This window comes from Carlito syrichta, unplaced genomic scaffold (genome assembly GCF_000164805.1).
Source record: "Carlito syrichta isolate Samal-C Ts95f unplaced genomic scaffold, Tarsius_syrichta-2.0.1 Scaffold304344, whole genome shotgun sequence".
Lineage (NCBI taxonomy): Eukaryota > Metazoa > Chordata > Mammalia > Primates > Tarsiidae > Carlito > Carlito syrichta.
This window is the reverse complement of record NW_007248440.1, coordinates 2,514-18,656: the sequence shown is the minus strand read 5'-3', so window position 1 is coordinate 18,656 and position 16,143 is coordinate 2,514. Positions and strand designations below refer to the sequence as shown.

The 16,143-nt window shown below is 36.4% G+C and overlaps 1 protein-coding gene across 1 annotated transcript in view; it reads right to left on the bottom strand.

Moving 5' to 3' along the window:
• The window catches only part of LOC103262133 (myosin-IIIa-like), a 104,662-nt gene that overhangs the window by 86,059 nt on the left and 2,460 nt on the right, over positions 1-16,143 (bottom strand). The window contains exons 2-4 of the mRNA XM_008059746.1: positions 15,217-15,358; positions 13,709-13,813; positions 13,055-13,154 (exon numbers count right to left, since the gene is read on the bottom strand). Coding sequence (XP_008057937.1) covers positions 13,055-13,154; positions 13,709-13,813; positions 15,217-15,358 — 347 coding nt within the window. The remainder of the gene's footprint in view (positions 1-13,054; positions 13,155-13,708; positions 13,814-15,216; positions 15,359-16,143) is intronic.

The following is a 16,143-nucleotide window of genomic DNA, read 5'->3' as shown; positions in this document are numbered from 1 at the left end:
GGGAGCGGCCACTGCACTCCAGTCTGGGCGACAGAGTGAGACTCCAACTCAAAAAAGAAAAAAAAAAAAAAAAGCACAATCCCATTCACAATAGCCACAAAAAAATAAATGAAATACCTTGGCATCTTCCTAACCAGAGAAGTGAAAGACCTTTACAATGAGAACTCCAAAACACTGCTCAAAGAAATCCAAGAAGACACAAACAAATGGAAAAATTATTTCATATTCATAGATAGGAAGAATCAACATTGTTAAGATGTCCATCTACAAAGGCAATCTACAGATTCAATGCAATACCTATTAAGTTAACAACATCCTTCTTCTCAGACCTGGAAGTAACAATACAGAAATTCATATGGAAACATAAACGACCACAAATAGCCAAAACAATCCTCAGCAAAAAAACCCAAACAAGCAACAACAACAGAAACAAAACAAAACAGGAGGCATCACACTTCCAGACTTCAAACTTTACTATTAGGCTACAGTAATCAAAACACTCTGTTATTGGTACAAGAACAGGCACATAGACCAATGGAACAGGATAGAGATTCTGGAAGCAAAGCCTCAATTTCTCAACCAACTCATGTTTGACAAAGCCTCCAACAACAACCACTGGGGAGAGGAGAAACTATTCAGTAATTGGTACTGAGGAAACTGGCTGATCACCTGCAGAAGACTGAAACAGGACCCCTACCTATCACTATACACAAAAATTAGCTCTAAATGGATCAAAGACCTAAACATAAAACCTCAAACTATAAGACTCTTAGAAAATGCAGGAGACACCCTTATGGAAATTGGAACTGGCAACCAATTCCTATTCAGAACCCTAAATGCTCATTCCTTAAGAAATAAGTTAGACAAGTAGGACCTCATCAAACTAATGAGCTTCTGCAAAGCAAAAGAAGCCATCAGGAGAGCAGGGATACAGCCTATAGAATAAAAATATTTGCCAACTGTATACCTGACAAAGGCCTAACTTCTAGGATCTACAAGGAACTCAAACACATTGAAAGGAAAAAAACAAACAGCCCCATTAAAAAGTGGGCAAAAGACATGAATAGACACTTCTCAAAAGAAGATACACGAGCAGACAACAGACACATGAAAAAGTGCTCAGCCTCACTCATCACCGGAGAAATGCAAATCAAAACCACATTGAGATACCACCTAACCCCAGGAAGAATGGCCAGCATTAATAAAACAAACAACAACAGATGCTGGCAAGGATGAGGAGCAAAAGGAACACTTCTACACTGCTGATGGGAATTCAATCTAGTACAACCTCTTTGGAAGACAGTGTGGCAATTTCTGAAAGAACTAGAAATTGACCTTCCATATGACCCAGCAATTTCCCTATTGGGAATATACCCGGAAGAACTCAAATCATTCTCCAAAAAAGATACCTGCACATGTATATTTGCTGCAGCTCTATTTACAATAGCAAAAACATGAAACCAGCTATGTTACCCATCAAAACTTGGACAAAAAAGATTTTAAAAATGTGGTACATATATGCAATGGAATATACAGTCATAAAGAAGGACAAACATATGGACTTGGCAGCAACTTGGATGGATTTAGAACTGATCATACTCAGTGATCTATCACAGAAACAATGAACAGAGTACCATATGTTCTCACTCATAAGCAGACCTTGAACAATTATAATACTTTAAGAAAGGGATTGGCAGTAGTGGGAAACTGCCAGGGGAGAGGGGTGGGATTGCAGTTGAGGGAAACTGCTAGGAGAGGGAGGAGCACACCTCATCAACAAGGGTACCTGCATAATCAACGTTTGTTTACCTATCCCTGAATTGTACTCCACATCTTTATAAGAATAAAATAAAATAAAATGATTATGCACCATACATCAAATAAAAGTGAACTTTATTCCTGGAATGCAGAATGCCTCAACATGCAAAAATCAATCAATGCAATATACCACGTTAACAGAAATAAGAGGAAAAGAAAGCCATGTGAGCACCTTAATTGATGCAAAAAGCATGACAAAATTCAACACCATTTCTTGACAAATAGAAAACCCCAACAAACTAGGAATAGAAGGAAAATATCTCTATCTGATAAAATGTATTTTTGAAAAACCACAGGGAGCATCCTACACAATGGTGAACGACTGAAACCTTTTCCTCTAAGATCAGAAACAAGGAAAGAATCCCCACCGTCATCACTTCTGTTCAACACAGCACCAGAAGTCTAAGCCAGAAAACTAATGCAAAAAATAAATAAAATAAAAAGCATCCAAATGAAAGGAACAAGTAAAATTAGATCTGCTTAGAACTGATATGATCACATAAGTAAGAAAAGTAAAACTTGTACACCGAATGCTACAAAATCTTGCCGAAGGAAGATGAAAATAAATGAAAAGACATTCTGTATTCATGAAATGGAAGATAATATTGCTAAGATCTCAATATTAAATTAACATTTAATAAGAATCTAGAGTTCATGCAATTCCTAGAAAAACCCCAACATTTTTTTTTGCAGAAATACAAAAATCCATCCCAAAATTTTTATTTTCAGGATTTATATAGCCAAATAGCCAAAACATTCTTGAAAAAAAAGAATAATGCTGAAGGATTTACATTTCCTGATTTAAAAATGTACTACAGAGCTACAGTAATCAAAACAGCACAACTAATAAGTGTTGCCAAGGAAATGGAGAAAGGAGAACTTTAGTGTATTATTTGTGAGAATGTAAATGGTATAGCTGTTGTGGTATGGCAATTTCTCCAAAAACTAAAAATAGAATTATCATATGATCCAGCAATTGAGCTTCTGGGTATACCCACAGAACTGAATGAAGGGACTCAAAGAGACATTGGTACACACATGTTAATAGCAGCATTATTTATAATGCAACCTAAGTTTCCACCCGTTAATTAATAGATAAATACAATGTGCTGCAAACATACACTAGGATTTTATTCAGTCTTAAAAAGAAAGAAAACCTTGACCCATAGTACGTGTCATACTATATGAATGTATTTTGAGTAAACTATGCTGAATGAAATAAGCCAGTCACAAAAAGGCAAGGAGTAAATAATTCCACTTACATGAGGTACCTAGTACAGTAAAATTCATAGGGACAGAAAGAATGGTGGTTACCAGCTATTAGGAAGAAAGGAGAATGAGAAGCTATTGTTTAATGTGTATAGAGTTTCAGTTTTGCAAGATGAACAGTTATATGAATGAATGGTAATGATGGTTGCACAATGACATGAATGTACTTAATACCTTCAACTGTACATTTAAAAATGATTAAGATGTTAAATTTTATGTTATGTACTTTTGTCAATAAAAGTGTTTTTTTTAAAAGCCAGAAACATTAGAATATTCTCCAGTTGACATTTTAGAAAGGTCTAAGACCTCCACCTCAGAAAGACAACTCTTTTCTTAGAAAATAGTTTTTAAATGACATAAACTAAGTATAGAAGTAATCATCTTTCATGTGTAAATAGAAAACTGTATCCAAGAATCTTGTTTAATACTTTTTAATAAATATGTGTAATACTCTTCAGTTAATATATTTTAAAACTACTATATATACCTAGCAACGGAAATATTGAAGTCTGCCCTTCAGTAAGTCATTTTTTTCTCTCCAGGTTTTTGTTTTCTCATTGTTAATTTGGGAAATTAGAATAAATCAATAATTCTTTATTATTTTGGGGTCAAAAACTACCTAGTGAATCTCATAAATCACTTTCTCACCAAAAAATTCATATTCAGACAATATTTTGCATGTAAAGATGATCAAAAACCTTCTAATGTTTCTGTAATTAATACACCAGATGATATTTAAGGCTCCAGTTTTACCACTCAATGAGTCTATACAACGATGCAAGGTAAATGGCTCACTCCAACCACCTCGCCAATACTCATGATTTCCATTGAAAATCCATCCTCTCTCCAATCTGCCCAGCCTATATCTTTCTTTTCCTTTAAGACTGAACTCATATCCTATAATGAAGAAGGTGTAGTACTTTCTCTAAAGACATCAGGATCACACTATTTGCTGCATCCTCCTTGGCTTGCACCCAGAAATGTCTATACCATTCAATTCTGTATGACTGTGTATATGTGTATACATGTACAGTACTGGACCTCAATTGTACAGATTAGAGTGTATAGCATATTTCTGATTCATGGTACACTATCATTAATGATATCTTATCTTATTTTTCATAGCCCTTTTCATTCTCCCTTTGTCCTCTTTCCTGCCTCATCATAAAAATCTTGTACTTACTTGAAGCTCTTTAGAGATTAAAATTTTAGAGCTGCAGATTAAAATCACTTAGTTTTAGTTCCAAACACTTATTCTACAATGAGTAAAACCGAGGAGTGAATAACTAATTCTTAAAAATATAAGGAAAATCCTCTTTGGTTCACCAAAATTTGTGACATCAAGCAAAAGCTCGTTTGGTAGATATTATTACAATGTATACAGCTGTGTTAAGGTTGTTTTTATGTTGTATCAATTTCGAGATACAAAGTTTTCTTTTGTGGAGCTAAATAAAAAATACAACTATTTCAAAATGTCTAAAATTCACTTTCAATTTCATATACATTATAGAATTTGGGGATATAATCTAATTAAGTAATTTAAATTGTCACAATTAAAAACTAAAATTTTTAACATCTTCTCTCAAAGTACAGGGCAATATACATCAATAAGAAAAAGTATTCTCTAGGGCTAGGAGCAGTGGTTCATGACAGTAATCTCAGCTCTTTGGGAGGTTGCAGTGGGAGGATCACTTGAGGCCAGGAGTTGGAGACCAGCCTAAACAACATAGCAAGACCCTTTAGGTTCTAAATAAATAAATAAAGAAAGAAAGATTTTTTTTTTAATGAAAAGGAAAAAATATTCTCCAGAATATTTAGAAAATATATTTGTCTCTCTCTTCCATGACCCTCATTTTTAAAAGAGCCTTTCTTCATCCACAGTAACTTGCAGAATAAGAGGGCCCAGGCAGCTATGACTAATTGGATGCAAAGTGCACATCTGATCCCACTTGGGCCAGTTGAGCTCCTTATCCCACTCAAATTTCTTTGATTTGCCATGCTACAAGTCTGGGTCAGTTAGTTGTTGGCACAGGATCCATAACCATAAAGTCAAACAAACAGTGATGTTGAGACTGCTGTTTTTGAGTAGACTTGGAGGCAACATGAAAACTCCAGACTCTGGTCTACAGGCCTTCAAAGAGAAGCAGAGAGATGAAACTTTGTTTCTATAGTGAGAGAGCATAAGGTGGCAACAATGTTGGTTCTTGCCTTCCATTTTTCCCTCTCAGTTTCGGCAGCCCCTTGACCTCCTATTCTCACCTATGAGATTGCCTTTTGTATCTAACCATTTTTTGGAGCTAGTTTGAGTTTCTGCTCCTTTCAACAAAAAGATCCTTGACTAAAACATACATCAGTATCTATATATATATATATATATTTATATATATATAACGTAAATATATATATTTATATATATAAATATATATTTATATATATATAATGTAAAACATTCAACTGTGAAAAATGATCAGTTTGGAATTCTTGAGCCCATGGGTGCAAGTAGAATCATAAAGTTCTAAAAGAGAGAGTTCACTTATTCATGGATCAACTTTACGTAACAAAAGAATTATAAATATTTTTTCTTTCTAACAAGGTAAAAGTCATCTCTTCAAAGTCAAAAATATATTCTAGCTGAGTAAAATATTCATTTTTGTATAGTTATGAAAATTCTGAAGCTCTGCCAACTTTTAAAAATGATTTTTCCCTCTGGTTTTTTCAAAATATAGTAGTTCACTCTATAAAGTGCTAACTCTCAAATTTTCAAGATTCATAACATTCAACTTATATATAGTAAATATGTATATGTGTGTATATATGTACATATGCATGTATGTATACATATTTAACACCTAGATCTTTAAATTTCCATGCTAAGTCTCTAGCTCTATCATTTTAATGTTTTTACATAATTTCAATCTTAGAGAAAATGTGGCAAGAAAACTACAATGCACGCTCCCTCCACACCCATTGAGAGTAACTGGGTAACATGCTCCTTCACCCTCTGAGTACTTCAGTGTGTAATTGCTACAAAAGAGGACATTCTCCCTACATAACCATCAAAATCAGGGAGTTTAACAATGATAAGTTTCAAACATCTAATCTACAGAGCCCATTCAAATTGTGTCAATTGTCCCAACAAAGTATATCAGTTGTCCCAAATAAATCCTTTATAACAAAAGGATATAATACAGGATTATGTGTTGCATTTAGTTGTCTAGTCTCATTAATCTCCTTCAATCTAGAAGAGTTCCTCAATCTTTACTCAATTTTAATGGACTTGATTTTTTTTCTAAAGATTTCAAGTCAGTTAATTTTATAGGCTGTTCCTGAATTTTGGTTTGTTGGTTAGTCCCTCACAATTTTATTTTTGGCAGTAATATTGTGGAAGTGATGCTGAGGTCTTCTCATTGCATCCTACTGGGTGCTGTTTGATTTTCATTTGTCCCATGTCTAGATATGCTCACATTGACTTGATTAATGGTGGGTCTGCTGAGCATCTCCCTTGTAAAGTTCTCCTTTTACTTTTTTAATGAACTAGTATTTTGTATTTTGAGACTATGCAACTATTCCATTTCTAACCAAAACTTAACCCACTAGCTTTAGCATCCATTGAAGTTTCTGGATGGATTATTACAATGATGGCTTTCAACGAATGACTTTTTTAAAATTTCATTATTCCTTCTATCATTATTAGTTGGCATTCTTCTATAAGGAAAAGTTTCTGCTTCTCTCCATTCACTTATTGATGTGTGTATGTATGCTACTATGGGTTTGTGACCTTTTATTATATTCAGTGGATTACCATCAGTATTACTATTTTGGTACTCAAACTATCCTAGATCTGGTCATTGAGAATTGTTTCAGGCTGGTTTCTGCATCCCTTGGATATGTTCCCATCATTCTTTGTGTCTTTCCTTATTTGGGGGCACAAATTCCAGGTTCATCTGATATAGCCCTAAAATCAGTCTTTCTCCAAGAATTCTTGCTTCCTTTTAGCCAAGAATTATATTCAAAAACCAAAAGCTAGGTGCTGGGTGCTAGTTGTGCTCTCTTAGAACATCAATGCTCCCAAGCCCTCTTCTTTGAATAGCTAGGCAATATGTACACACACACACACACACACACACACACACACACACACACACACACCATTCCATATATACATTGCATTATATTTCTTTATCTGTTTATGTCTATTAAAACACCATCCAAAACCAAGTCAGTTTTCTTCCTTTTCAAATTTTTAATTTTTTCTAACTGTAATAAACCCATTATCCCCAGTATATTTCATGCTAAATATCAAGCCCCCTTTAGGTAGCCAATCTCTTCTTTCCACCTTGAACCCTATGCAGATGCCCTCCTCACCTCACTCTGGTTCTGTCAACCACCTGGAGTTACCCCCCAAGACCCTACATAGATGCCCTTCTCATCCCCCTTGGGTACTCAACATCCTATGTCATCATGGATGCCTTCCTCATCCCCCTCAGGCCCCAAATTATGTACTGAGTTGCACCCCTCTCATGATTTCCCACCTAATGGCTTTTGGTCTAAAGTATTCAATAAAGGGGGGAAGGTTGAAGGGTATTTCATAGTTTTCAAGTTCTATTTTTAAGTTTTAAGTTTTTCAGTTATAAGCACCTCACTTGGTGCCCCAAAAAAGTGTGTTATTAACAAATAAATCACAACTTCTCTTTGACCTATATTACACACTGGGGATTTGGTCTAAAATTGGGCATGTGGGTAATAAGAGATTTAAAGCCATAAAATATTCTGTCATAAAAACGATGCCTAAATAAATCACAAAAAGTACATTCTGTACTTTTGTATTGAAATGTTAACTATCCTATTAAAAATTAAGTTCCCCAGAGAGAAAATCCACAGAAATGAGAACTGAGGACTGCCCTTTAAATTTAGTTTGTCTTTCATTTTCTATTCAAGACAAGAACTGCTTTTTCAGACATTAGTTGCCTTGCCTAAAGGGGTTTATCCCCTAGGAGGTTATATTATTTATTGATTGATTGTATACTGGTGACCACTAATGCATTTCATTAATAATGTTTACAAGTTTACTTGTCTTTTTGCTCTCTGAGGTATCTGGTAGTTTTCTGTAAGAGTGTATCCCATTTAACAAAAAACCAAAAGGTTTTCTTAAAGGCTGTACTCATAACTAGTATTAGCAAATCGAATCCTACTTTTAGTGTAATTTTTGAAATTTAAAGTAATACTAAATTTACTCTAGCAAAGGACGATGGTTTTCTTTTTTTGAAACATAAAAAGGCACCTGTTTTGGGAACTCAGATTTTTATTATTTAGCAATTATTTATCAAGCACCTACTACTTGTACAGCACTGAGGCTAAGTGAGAATATCATCTTGTAATAAAGGTAATAGCTAGATTTTCTGAGTTACAAAATGTCAGTAATTATACTATGAAGTTTACCTCTGGCATCTCATTTACTCTTCATAACAACCAACCTTACAAGGTAGAAACCTCTTTTTCACACCTGTAGATGAGCAGATTGATGCCCTTAGAGATTTTAAGTGACTTTATCACAGTCACACAATTGTATGGAAAATTCTCCTCTCATCCATTCATTCAATAGTATTTATCAAGCACTTTCAAAATGTGAGCACCAGACTTGGTTCTAGGGACAAAGTGATACACCAGACAGGGAATCTTACAGCTTAGCAGAGAAGGCAGTGAAATAAAGTATATGACTATAACAGAGCTTGATAACTGGTCAGATGAATGAAGTATTGAGTCTTGGGGAGGCACTCATTCAGGCAAACAGAAGTTAGTTGGGTATAGGAGTGAGGGGAGATTTCTATGTGGAGAAAGCATCATATTTGTAAATGGTCACAAAATTCAACACTTACTCTTAGATATCCAGAAAATTGCAATTTCTTCATTTTTGCCTGTAACTATTGTAACCTTTCCCTAAGCCCTTGCTCTCCAGCTAGGAGAGAAGTAAAGCTCAGTCAGATCCAATAAATCTGTAAGTCCTTTTAGACAGAGTTCAGTATCTCAGATGGTGTCCCTTCTTCTTCTTATACGAACTTATAACAGGGAGAAGTATCTAGTCTTTGAGGCCATATGCTTTTGTGTGTCTAGTTGCTAGGTGCCCTACTGGCCTTCCATGCCAGCATCTGCCTCCAGTGAACTGTGATCTGTTCTCATGCAGGCAGCACTTCCTGTAGTTCCTCCTGGAGATGAAAACTCAGGTTGGCTCCAGCTGGAGCTGAGAACACACTGAGATCTGGTTGTGGCTTCTGTTCAGACCTGGCCAGGGCATCTGCTCTGTGTCTTACTATACAAATCCCCTTATCCCTTGAGAAACCACTTCTAGAAACTCACCAGTCAGATTCTCTGTTACTTTAGGGTTTCTAGAAACTAAGGACAGGGCTTGGGATAACTAACCTTGAGTCCTTCCCCTACCTGATCACTCTGTACCTCCAGAGTGGCAATGATATGGCTCACCTCAGGCTGGACAGCTGCAGACTGAGTGGTCCCCTCCAGAACATTCCTGCCCTTGTTATCATCTTTACTATTTAAAAACTCATCTCTTTCTCTGGCCTCACCTTCTGCTTCATTCTTCCATAATTACCATAGAATTGGAAAGGATTCCCCCCTCTTCTATCCTCTCTTACGTGAAACGCTACGGTGTATCCCTGAAAACTCCCTCCATGTGCTAAAGAGAAGATAAAACAATTTAGACAGATTTTCTTAGGAGATAGCTTGGGTCTTGCTACAAATTCCTATTTTTGAATATTAAAAGCTGAGTATTAACTCAGTCATTTTCTTGTATGCCTTCTAGAATAAATCTTAATCTCCCCCCTCCTCCAGAGAGATGCCTCAGGCACATTGGGATGAAGATCATGCTCTTGAATAGGCAAAAGAGAAAAGCATATTAATAAATTTCTAAGTACTTTTTTCCCAGTGTAAGAGCCCCAACTGGGACAGAGTATGACACATTTAGGATACTGAAAGAAGCTGATAGGGCTAATAGGTAATAGGAAGATGGGTTCCTGAGGAGCACAAGGGATATAAAGAGGGTATTAATCATTAAGTGCTTACACTGTGCCAGCACAGAGGATCATAAGGAAAAGCACCACCCAGGGACTACAGGAAGCCACTGAATAAAATACTGAACGAGGAAGCAGCAGGATCAGATATGTTTTTGAAAGCCTCCCACTGACTGCAGTATGGAGAATGGACTGAGGGGAGGGAATAAGATTAGATGTAGGGAGATTAGTAAAGTATAACTGCAGGAACCGAGGTAAGAGATGAGGGCTAGGACTAAGGCAGGAGCAGTTAAGATGGAGTCTGGGGATATCTAGGAGAGAAACAAGTTTTGTGACTAGTTGTGCATACAAAAGGTGAAGGCAAAGGAAGACTCAAGGATGAGCCTAAAATATGTGTCTTGAGCAATGAGTAGATGCAAGTGAATTTCTAAGACAAGAAACTCTTGATATGTAGATCTGGGGGAATGGAGCTGGTAGCAGGGAGTGGAATTCTGAATATAAGATGCTGACAGCCATCTAAGATCTTCAGAAATAGCATATTTTATGATGTAAGAAATTCAAATAAAACTTATTCTAAAATCCTTTATTCCCAGTCGTAGCTTTCTCTAAGATTATGATTTAAACATAAAACGAGGACATTCATTTTCAATTTAATTCTGCCATTTGTGGTTTATCCCATCTTGTTCCTTCTGCCCTCAAGAAGTTTCACCATATGTACACGCAACTATCACCCTTACTATTTAACTCATACAAAAACCTACTAATCATTTTTAGCTAACTGAATCCATATCTTCCTACCATGGAGAATAGAAATAGAAACAATGTCTTATATGTAAATAGTAGCATTTTGGTATCAGACACTAGAAATGCATTTAATATGTAACTGTGTGACTCAGGCTGGAGTGCAGTGATAAAATCATAGCTCACTGAAGCCTCTAGCCCCTAGTCTCCAGCTGTCCTCCTGCCTCAACCTCTCCAATATCTAGGACTACAGGTATGCACCACCATGCCTGGCTAATTTTTTTAAAAAGACTTTTTTTAAAGACTGAGTCTCACTTTGTTGTTCAGTTTGGTCTTGAACTTCTGGCTTCCAACAATCCTCCCGCCTTGGTTTCTCAAAGCACTGGGATTACAGGCATGAGCCACCATACCTAGCCTATAAATCAAATAATCTAAAACCAAAGCTCTCATTTTATCAGCTATCCAATTTATGACTATATTTTAAAGATATCATATTAAAAGCTCCCTTATTTATTTACTAAGTGTGTGCTTTTAATCTAGCTTATTTTGGAGGATATCTCGAAAATGTACATTTCTCAAAGCTTCTGGTTTACCAAACTTTCCTTTAATGTCTAAAAAAAGATGTTTACTTATACTTGTTTTTAACAATTTTTAGCCTATATATGTTGTATCCAATTTTTAGAGAAAGAGAATTATGAGATCTCAAGTTAAATATCAAATTCTCTATTTGGGCCTGACTTACAGTAGAGGCAAAATTATTTTCTAGAGAGAATAATAGAACTGCCTATGGAACAGTGAACAGTGTTTCATTGTTGTTGTTTTTAATTTCAAGCAGAAGTCCTTTGCAATATACCAACACAGCTAAATTATTCCAGCACATGGCTCTGGGTTCAACAGAGCAACACTACTGTCAGTTGTCAAACTCACTGCTGCTCAGTAGTTTTCAAAAGCTTAGGTGAGGATACACTACTCATCCAGTCTTCTCTAGCTCTGAAATTCATTCCTGAGCTAAGCCAAAATAACTAGAGAGCTACATTCCTGGACATTAAAACAACGTTTAAAATAAAATCAATTAACTTCACTGAGCTTCAGTTTCTAAAATGCAAAATGAAAGAAAGTGCATTCATTCAACTAACAAAGCTTTAGGTCTACAAGATAGACTAAAACAAAGTCTCATTTCTCGAATACCTTGTCAGTCCATCTATATTTCTAAGATAATATTATAGATAATATAATTATCTATAGATTAATAGATAATCTATAGATAATATAATTCTGTGTGATCAAAGCAAAAGTGGAAATATACACAGGCTACAGAAGTACAAGAAAGGATACTTTACCCAGCTAGAGTGCAAAAGGGAATGGGAATAATGACTGAAGAACACTGAGAAGTCATAAAATACTGTTGCCCACTCTCATAGGATTATTGTGTTTGCAGGGATCAAAGGAGAAGGAACAAGAGAGCATCCTCAAAATGGGAAACGAACTGCCCAGATGAAGGGTAGGTATATCAGCTATGGTGCCTTTGGCTATAACACAGAAACTCCAAATTGGCTTAGTAAATATGGCAGTTTATTATCTCACATAACAAAAGGTCAGAGATAAGGCAGGTTTGAAAGTTGATTGACTTAGTGGCTTAATTATGACATCAAATATCCCCATTACTCCCCTTTCTCAGTTCTGCCATTTTCAAAATTGGCTTTCCACTCAGGACAGAGCACCTTAGTCACAAGGTAACTACAGCAGTTTTAGGCATCTCACAATAAGACACACATGGTCCTGAGGAAGAACAAGACCCTCTTTCCCTTGTGTCTCTTTCTTAGGATGCAGAAAATAGTCTCAGATGACCCTGAAGATTTCCCCTTACATCTCAAAATTTTGGACTTCGACATATGCCCATTTTTAAAGTAATCCCTATTAGGAGCCATGGGATTACCATTATTGGCTTAATCATTGGAAATGCTGTCTGTTTCAGAGGATGCGTATTACTATATTAGTGTTATATGGGCACAAACTAGCTGAAGTCACTCTTTCTTCCAGAAATATCACATTTACCAAATTATCTCTGTACTTTTAACTTCAATGTAATATTACTGATCTTTCTTCACTTTCAATGCCTAGAAAGAAAAGCTATTGGAAATGATCAAATCACATCAAACTAATTTATTGTGCAGGTCAACTCAAGCATTTTAAACAGAACTTACCGAAATCTACTAGTTTAACTCCGCCCTCAGTGGTCAACAGAATATTATTTCCTTTTATATCTCGGTGGATAGTTTTGTTGTTATGTAAGTGTTGAAGTCCCTAGAAGATGGAAAATACATAATAACTCTTAAGAAAAGCATCAAACAAAAAATTTTCAGTTGAAACATTTGTGCGAAATCAATAGGAAACATTAAAATTAATGTTCAAACACTCTTAAAGTTTTCATTTATTTAGTCAAATGAAAGTGCATCATTTCTATTCGGATTATATGAAAATTCATAAAACCAGAGCATGCCCCTCAGTTTTTACCAAATATCTTATTGAAAACATGTTAATCTTAATAAAAGAAAACATTCCATATAATTATTCAAGATAATGGCAAGGAAAAACCTAACTATTAGTTTTCTACCTTCATCACTATCACAATCTCAAAAATACACTCAGGAAGTCAGAATTCAGGATTCTGTTTCTATAAGGAGAGTAGATTTTCAATGGGAAAAAGGAATTATCTATGTTAAACATGTCAGATTTTGCATATACTCTTGCATTAATAAATTCTAATGCAGTTATATTTTTCTAAAAATAGGATCCACATTTTTCCTTTAACTAGAAGTGCCTCATAATTAATGCACAAACAATTTAAATTGCCTTACCATTAGTGCTTCATGTAAAATGTAGGCAATTATAGGTTCACTCATTCTTTCTCCCCTCTTCAGAAATCCTTTCACAAGATCAGTCACTGATCCTCCATTGCATAGCTAAAAAAAGAATGTTTCAAGATGGATTTTAAAATGGATATGACATTTTAAGTTCTAAGTTCTTGCTATGAAAAGTGTTCCAAAACATTTTTTTAATTGTTCCAATTTTTTTGTTTCAGATGATTACTCCCATTATCTTCATGCTTTCATAAATAAAATGAATATATAAAAATCACATTGTGTACAATTAATGGAAGTTTTCATATTAATTAATTTTTATAAGATAATTTGAAGAAGCCCAAGGATTGATTTTCTTAAAAATTCAAGATAACAATTATCATTCAGCAAACTATTCTTCAAATTTAGGTTCTAGGGCTTAAAATCATTATTGATTTCTGATAGTTTAATTAATAGTACAATAGATTCTATGACCTCAAGACATAACTATATGCTATTTTACATGGCATTATTTTAAAACTAGGCTTCTTCGAGGGCAAAATTTCAGAGTACTTTGATGTAAGGAATAAAAATAATATTTTAGGAAACTACTTAAAATATCATGTTTCTTAAGCTCATTAGCATCCTCCCTCCCCATCCCCCAAAAGCGGGGAGAATCTAAATAGAAAAACAAGAGGAAGGAACATGGTAAAGGAGTTTTCCACATTTGGGTTCTCCAAAGTTAGGTAACTTTAAATCACACAGAAAACTTTCTAAAGAGCTGCATGTTTACAGAGCAGAGACACAATGATATTAGCGGTACATATGGGAGGGAAGATAACCAGGTAAATGGCCCTTGACTAAGAGGTCCCAGTGAATCTTTGACCCCATAAGTTCTTGATTCCCTAATCCCTAATTCTTTAGCCTTATCCTTTAACCTAACAGCTCCCCCAGGGCTCCTTCCTGTGTAGGTCTCCCTGTCTCTCATCCAGACCTATTGAACCTCCTTTACCATCTGCCTCTATACTCACCAGGCTGGAAACGAAGAGCCCTCATTTCCCTGACTCTCTTCTAAGTCAAGTTCAGAGAAAGGAGGTGAGAGCAAGTATATTCCTAGCATACTTATTTAAAATACTATATAACTTTTCTCATGAACTTTTTCTAATATAGCAATTAGGTTTTACTGCATGCCCAAACACTCCTGGTACATTAAGAATTAGATAATAATAGCTAAGATGTGGGTCTATGAAACCCTCTGCAAAGGAGAACACAGATGGTCTCTTGCTCTCTGCCCGGGGGCTGCAGACCCCAACATCGGCAGCCTGCTCTTCACACGGAGCTAGGCCGTCACCACCGCTGGGGCATCACAGCGGTCTGGATAGCCACTGCAGTGCAGACACAGCAGCCTCTGGCACCACTGTGGCCTCCATGGCAGCCATAGCACATTGTGCCACCCATGTCTGAGGTGATCCACCACTTCAGTCCTTGAAGCCCCTGCAGGCAAGATCTGCTGGGATCACTGCCACCTCTCCTGCGACTGGGTCCTCCCGTGTGCCCTGAGGCAGGCCTGTATCTCCTCCGGCCTCAGCCCGGTTCCTATCCGGCCCAACCCCCTCTGGGGCGAGCAGCTGAGATAGCACCACCTGCTGGCAATTCAAGGTAACAACACTGAAATGGGAGAAACAAGCTTGAAAAACAGACACAGGCCAGAGTGGTGAACGGAGGGTGATCTGAACTGTCCTTCACAGCAGGCCGGGGCAACTCACCCTAACTGTGAACTAATTTACCAGCTTAAAAAGAAAGCTAGAAATCAGAGCTGAAAGGACATTGGACTTAAACGAAAAGTCTCAGAGTGTGCTTGATTGGTTCTGTAAGTTTAATGACTTAATTCTATTCCTACTGTATTGTTCCTTTTTTTCCCTCTCGTCCTTTTCTTCTCTTTTCTCTTCTCTGTAAACCATACCTTTGTACAGAGGAACGGCATACCAATAAGGTGTTTGGTTAGCTTGTATGTTAGCATCATTGTATGTTTTATTTTTTTTTGTATGGGAGTTGGTTAGTCTGTAGCTGTGGTCTATTGTTTTTATCTGTTTCAGTATAGGCCTCTCTCTCCATTTGTTGGTACACGAGTTTGTTTCCCCCCTTACTCCTCTATCTCTCCACCCCCCTCTTCCCCCCACTGTCTGCTCCATTCTCTTCCCTCTTCTAACCACATTTTATTCCAGGGAGTAAAACTACAGCCTCACTGCATGGACAGATTCCAAGGCAGTGGGAAGTGGGTTTCAGATTATCCATACACCTGTCAGCAAATACCAGGACCTGCAGATAGATTTTGAATCACAGCCCCCTTAAGTGAATCTCAAAACTGCAAAAAGGACCATCCCAACCTACAGTGCAACTCCAGAATTGAACAAAGTAAGAGGGCATACATAAAGAATAGGAGATTGAACAAA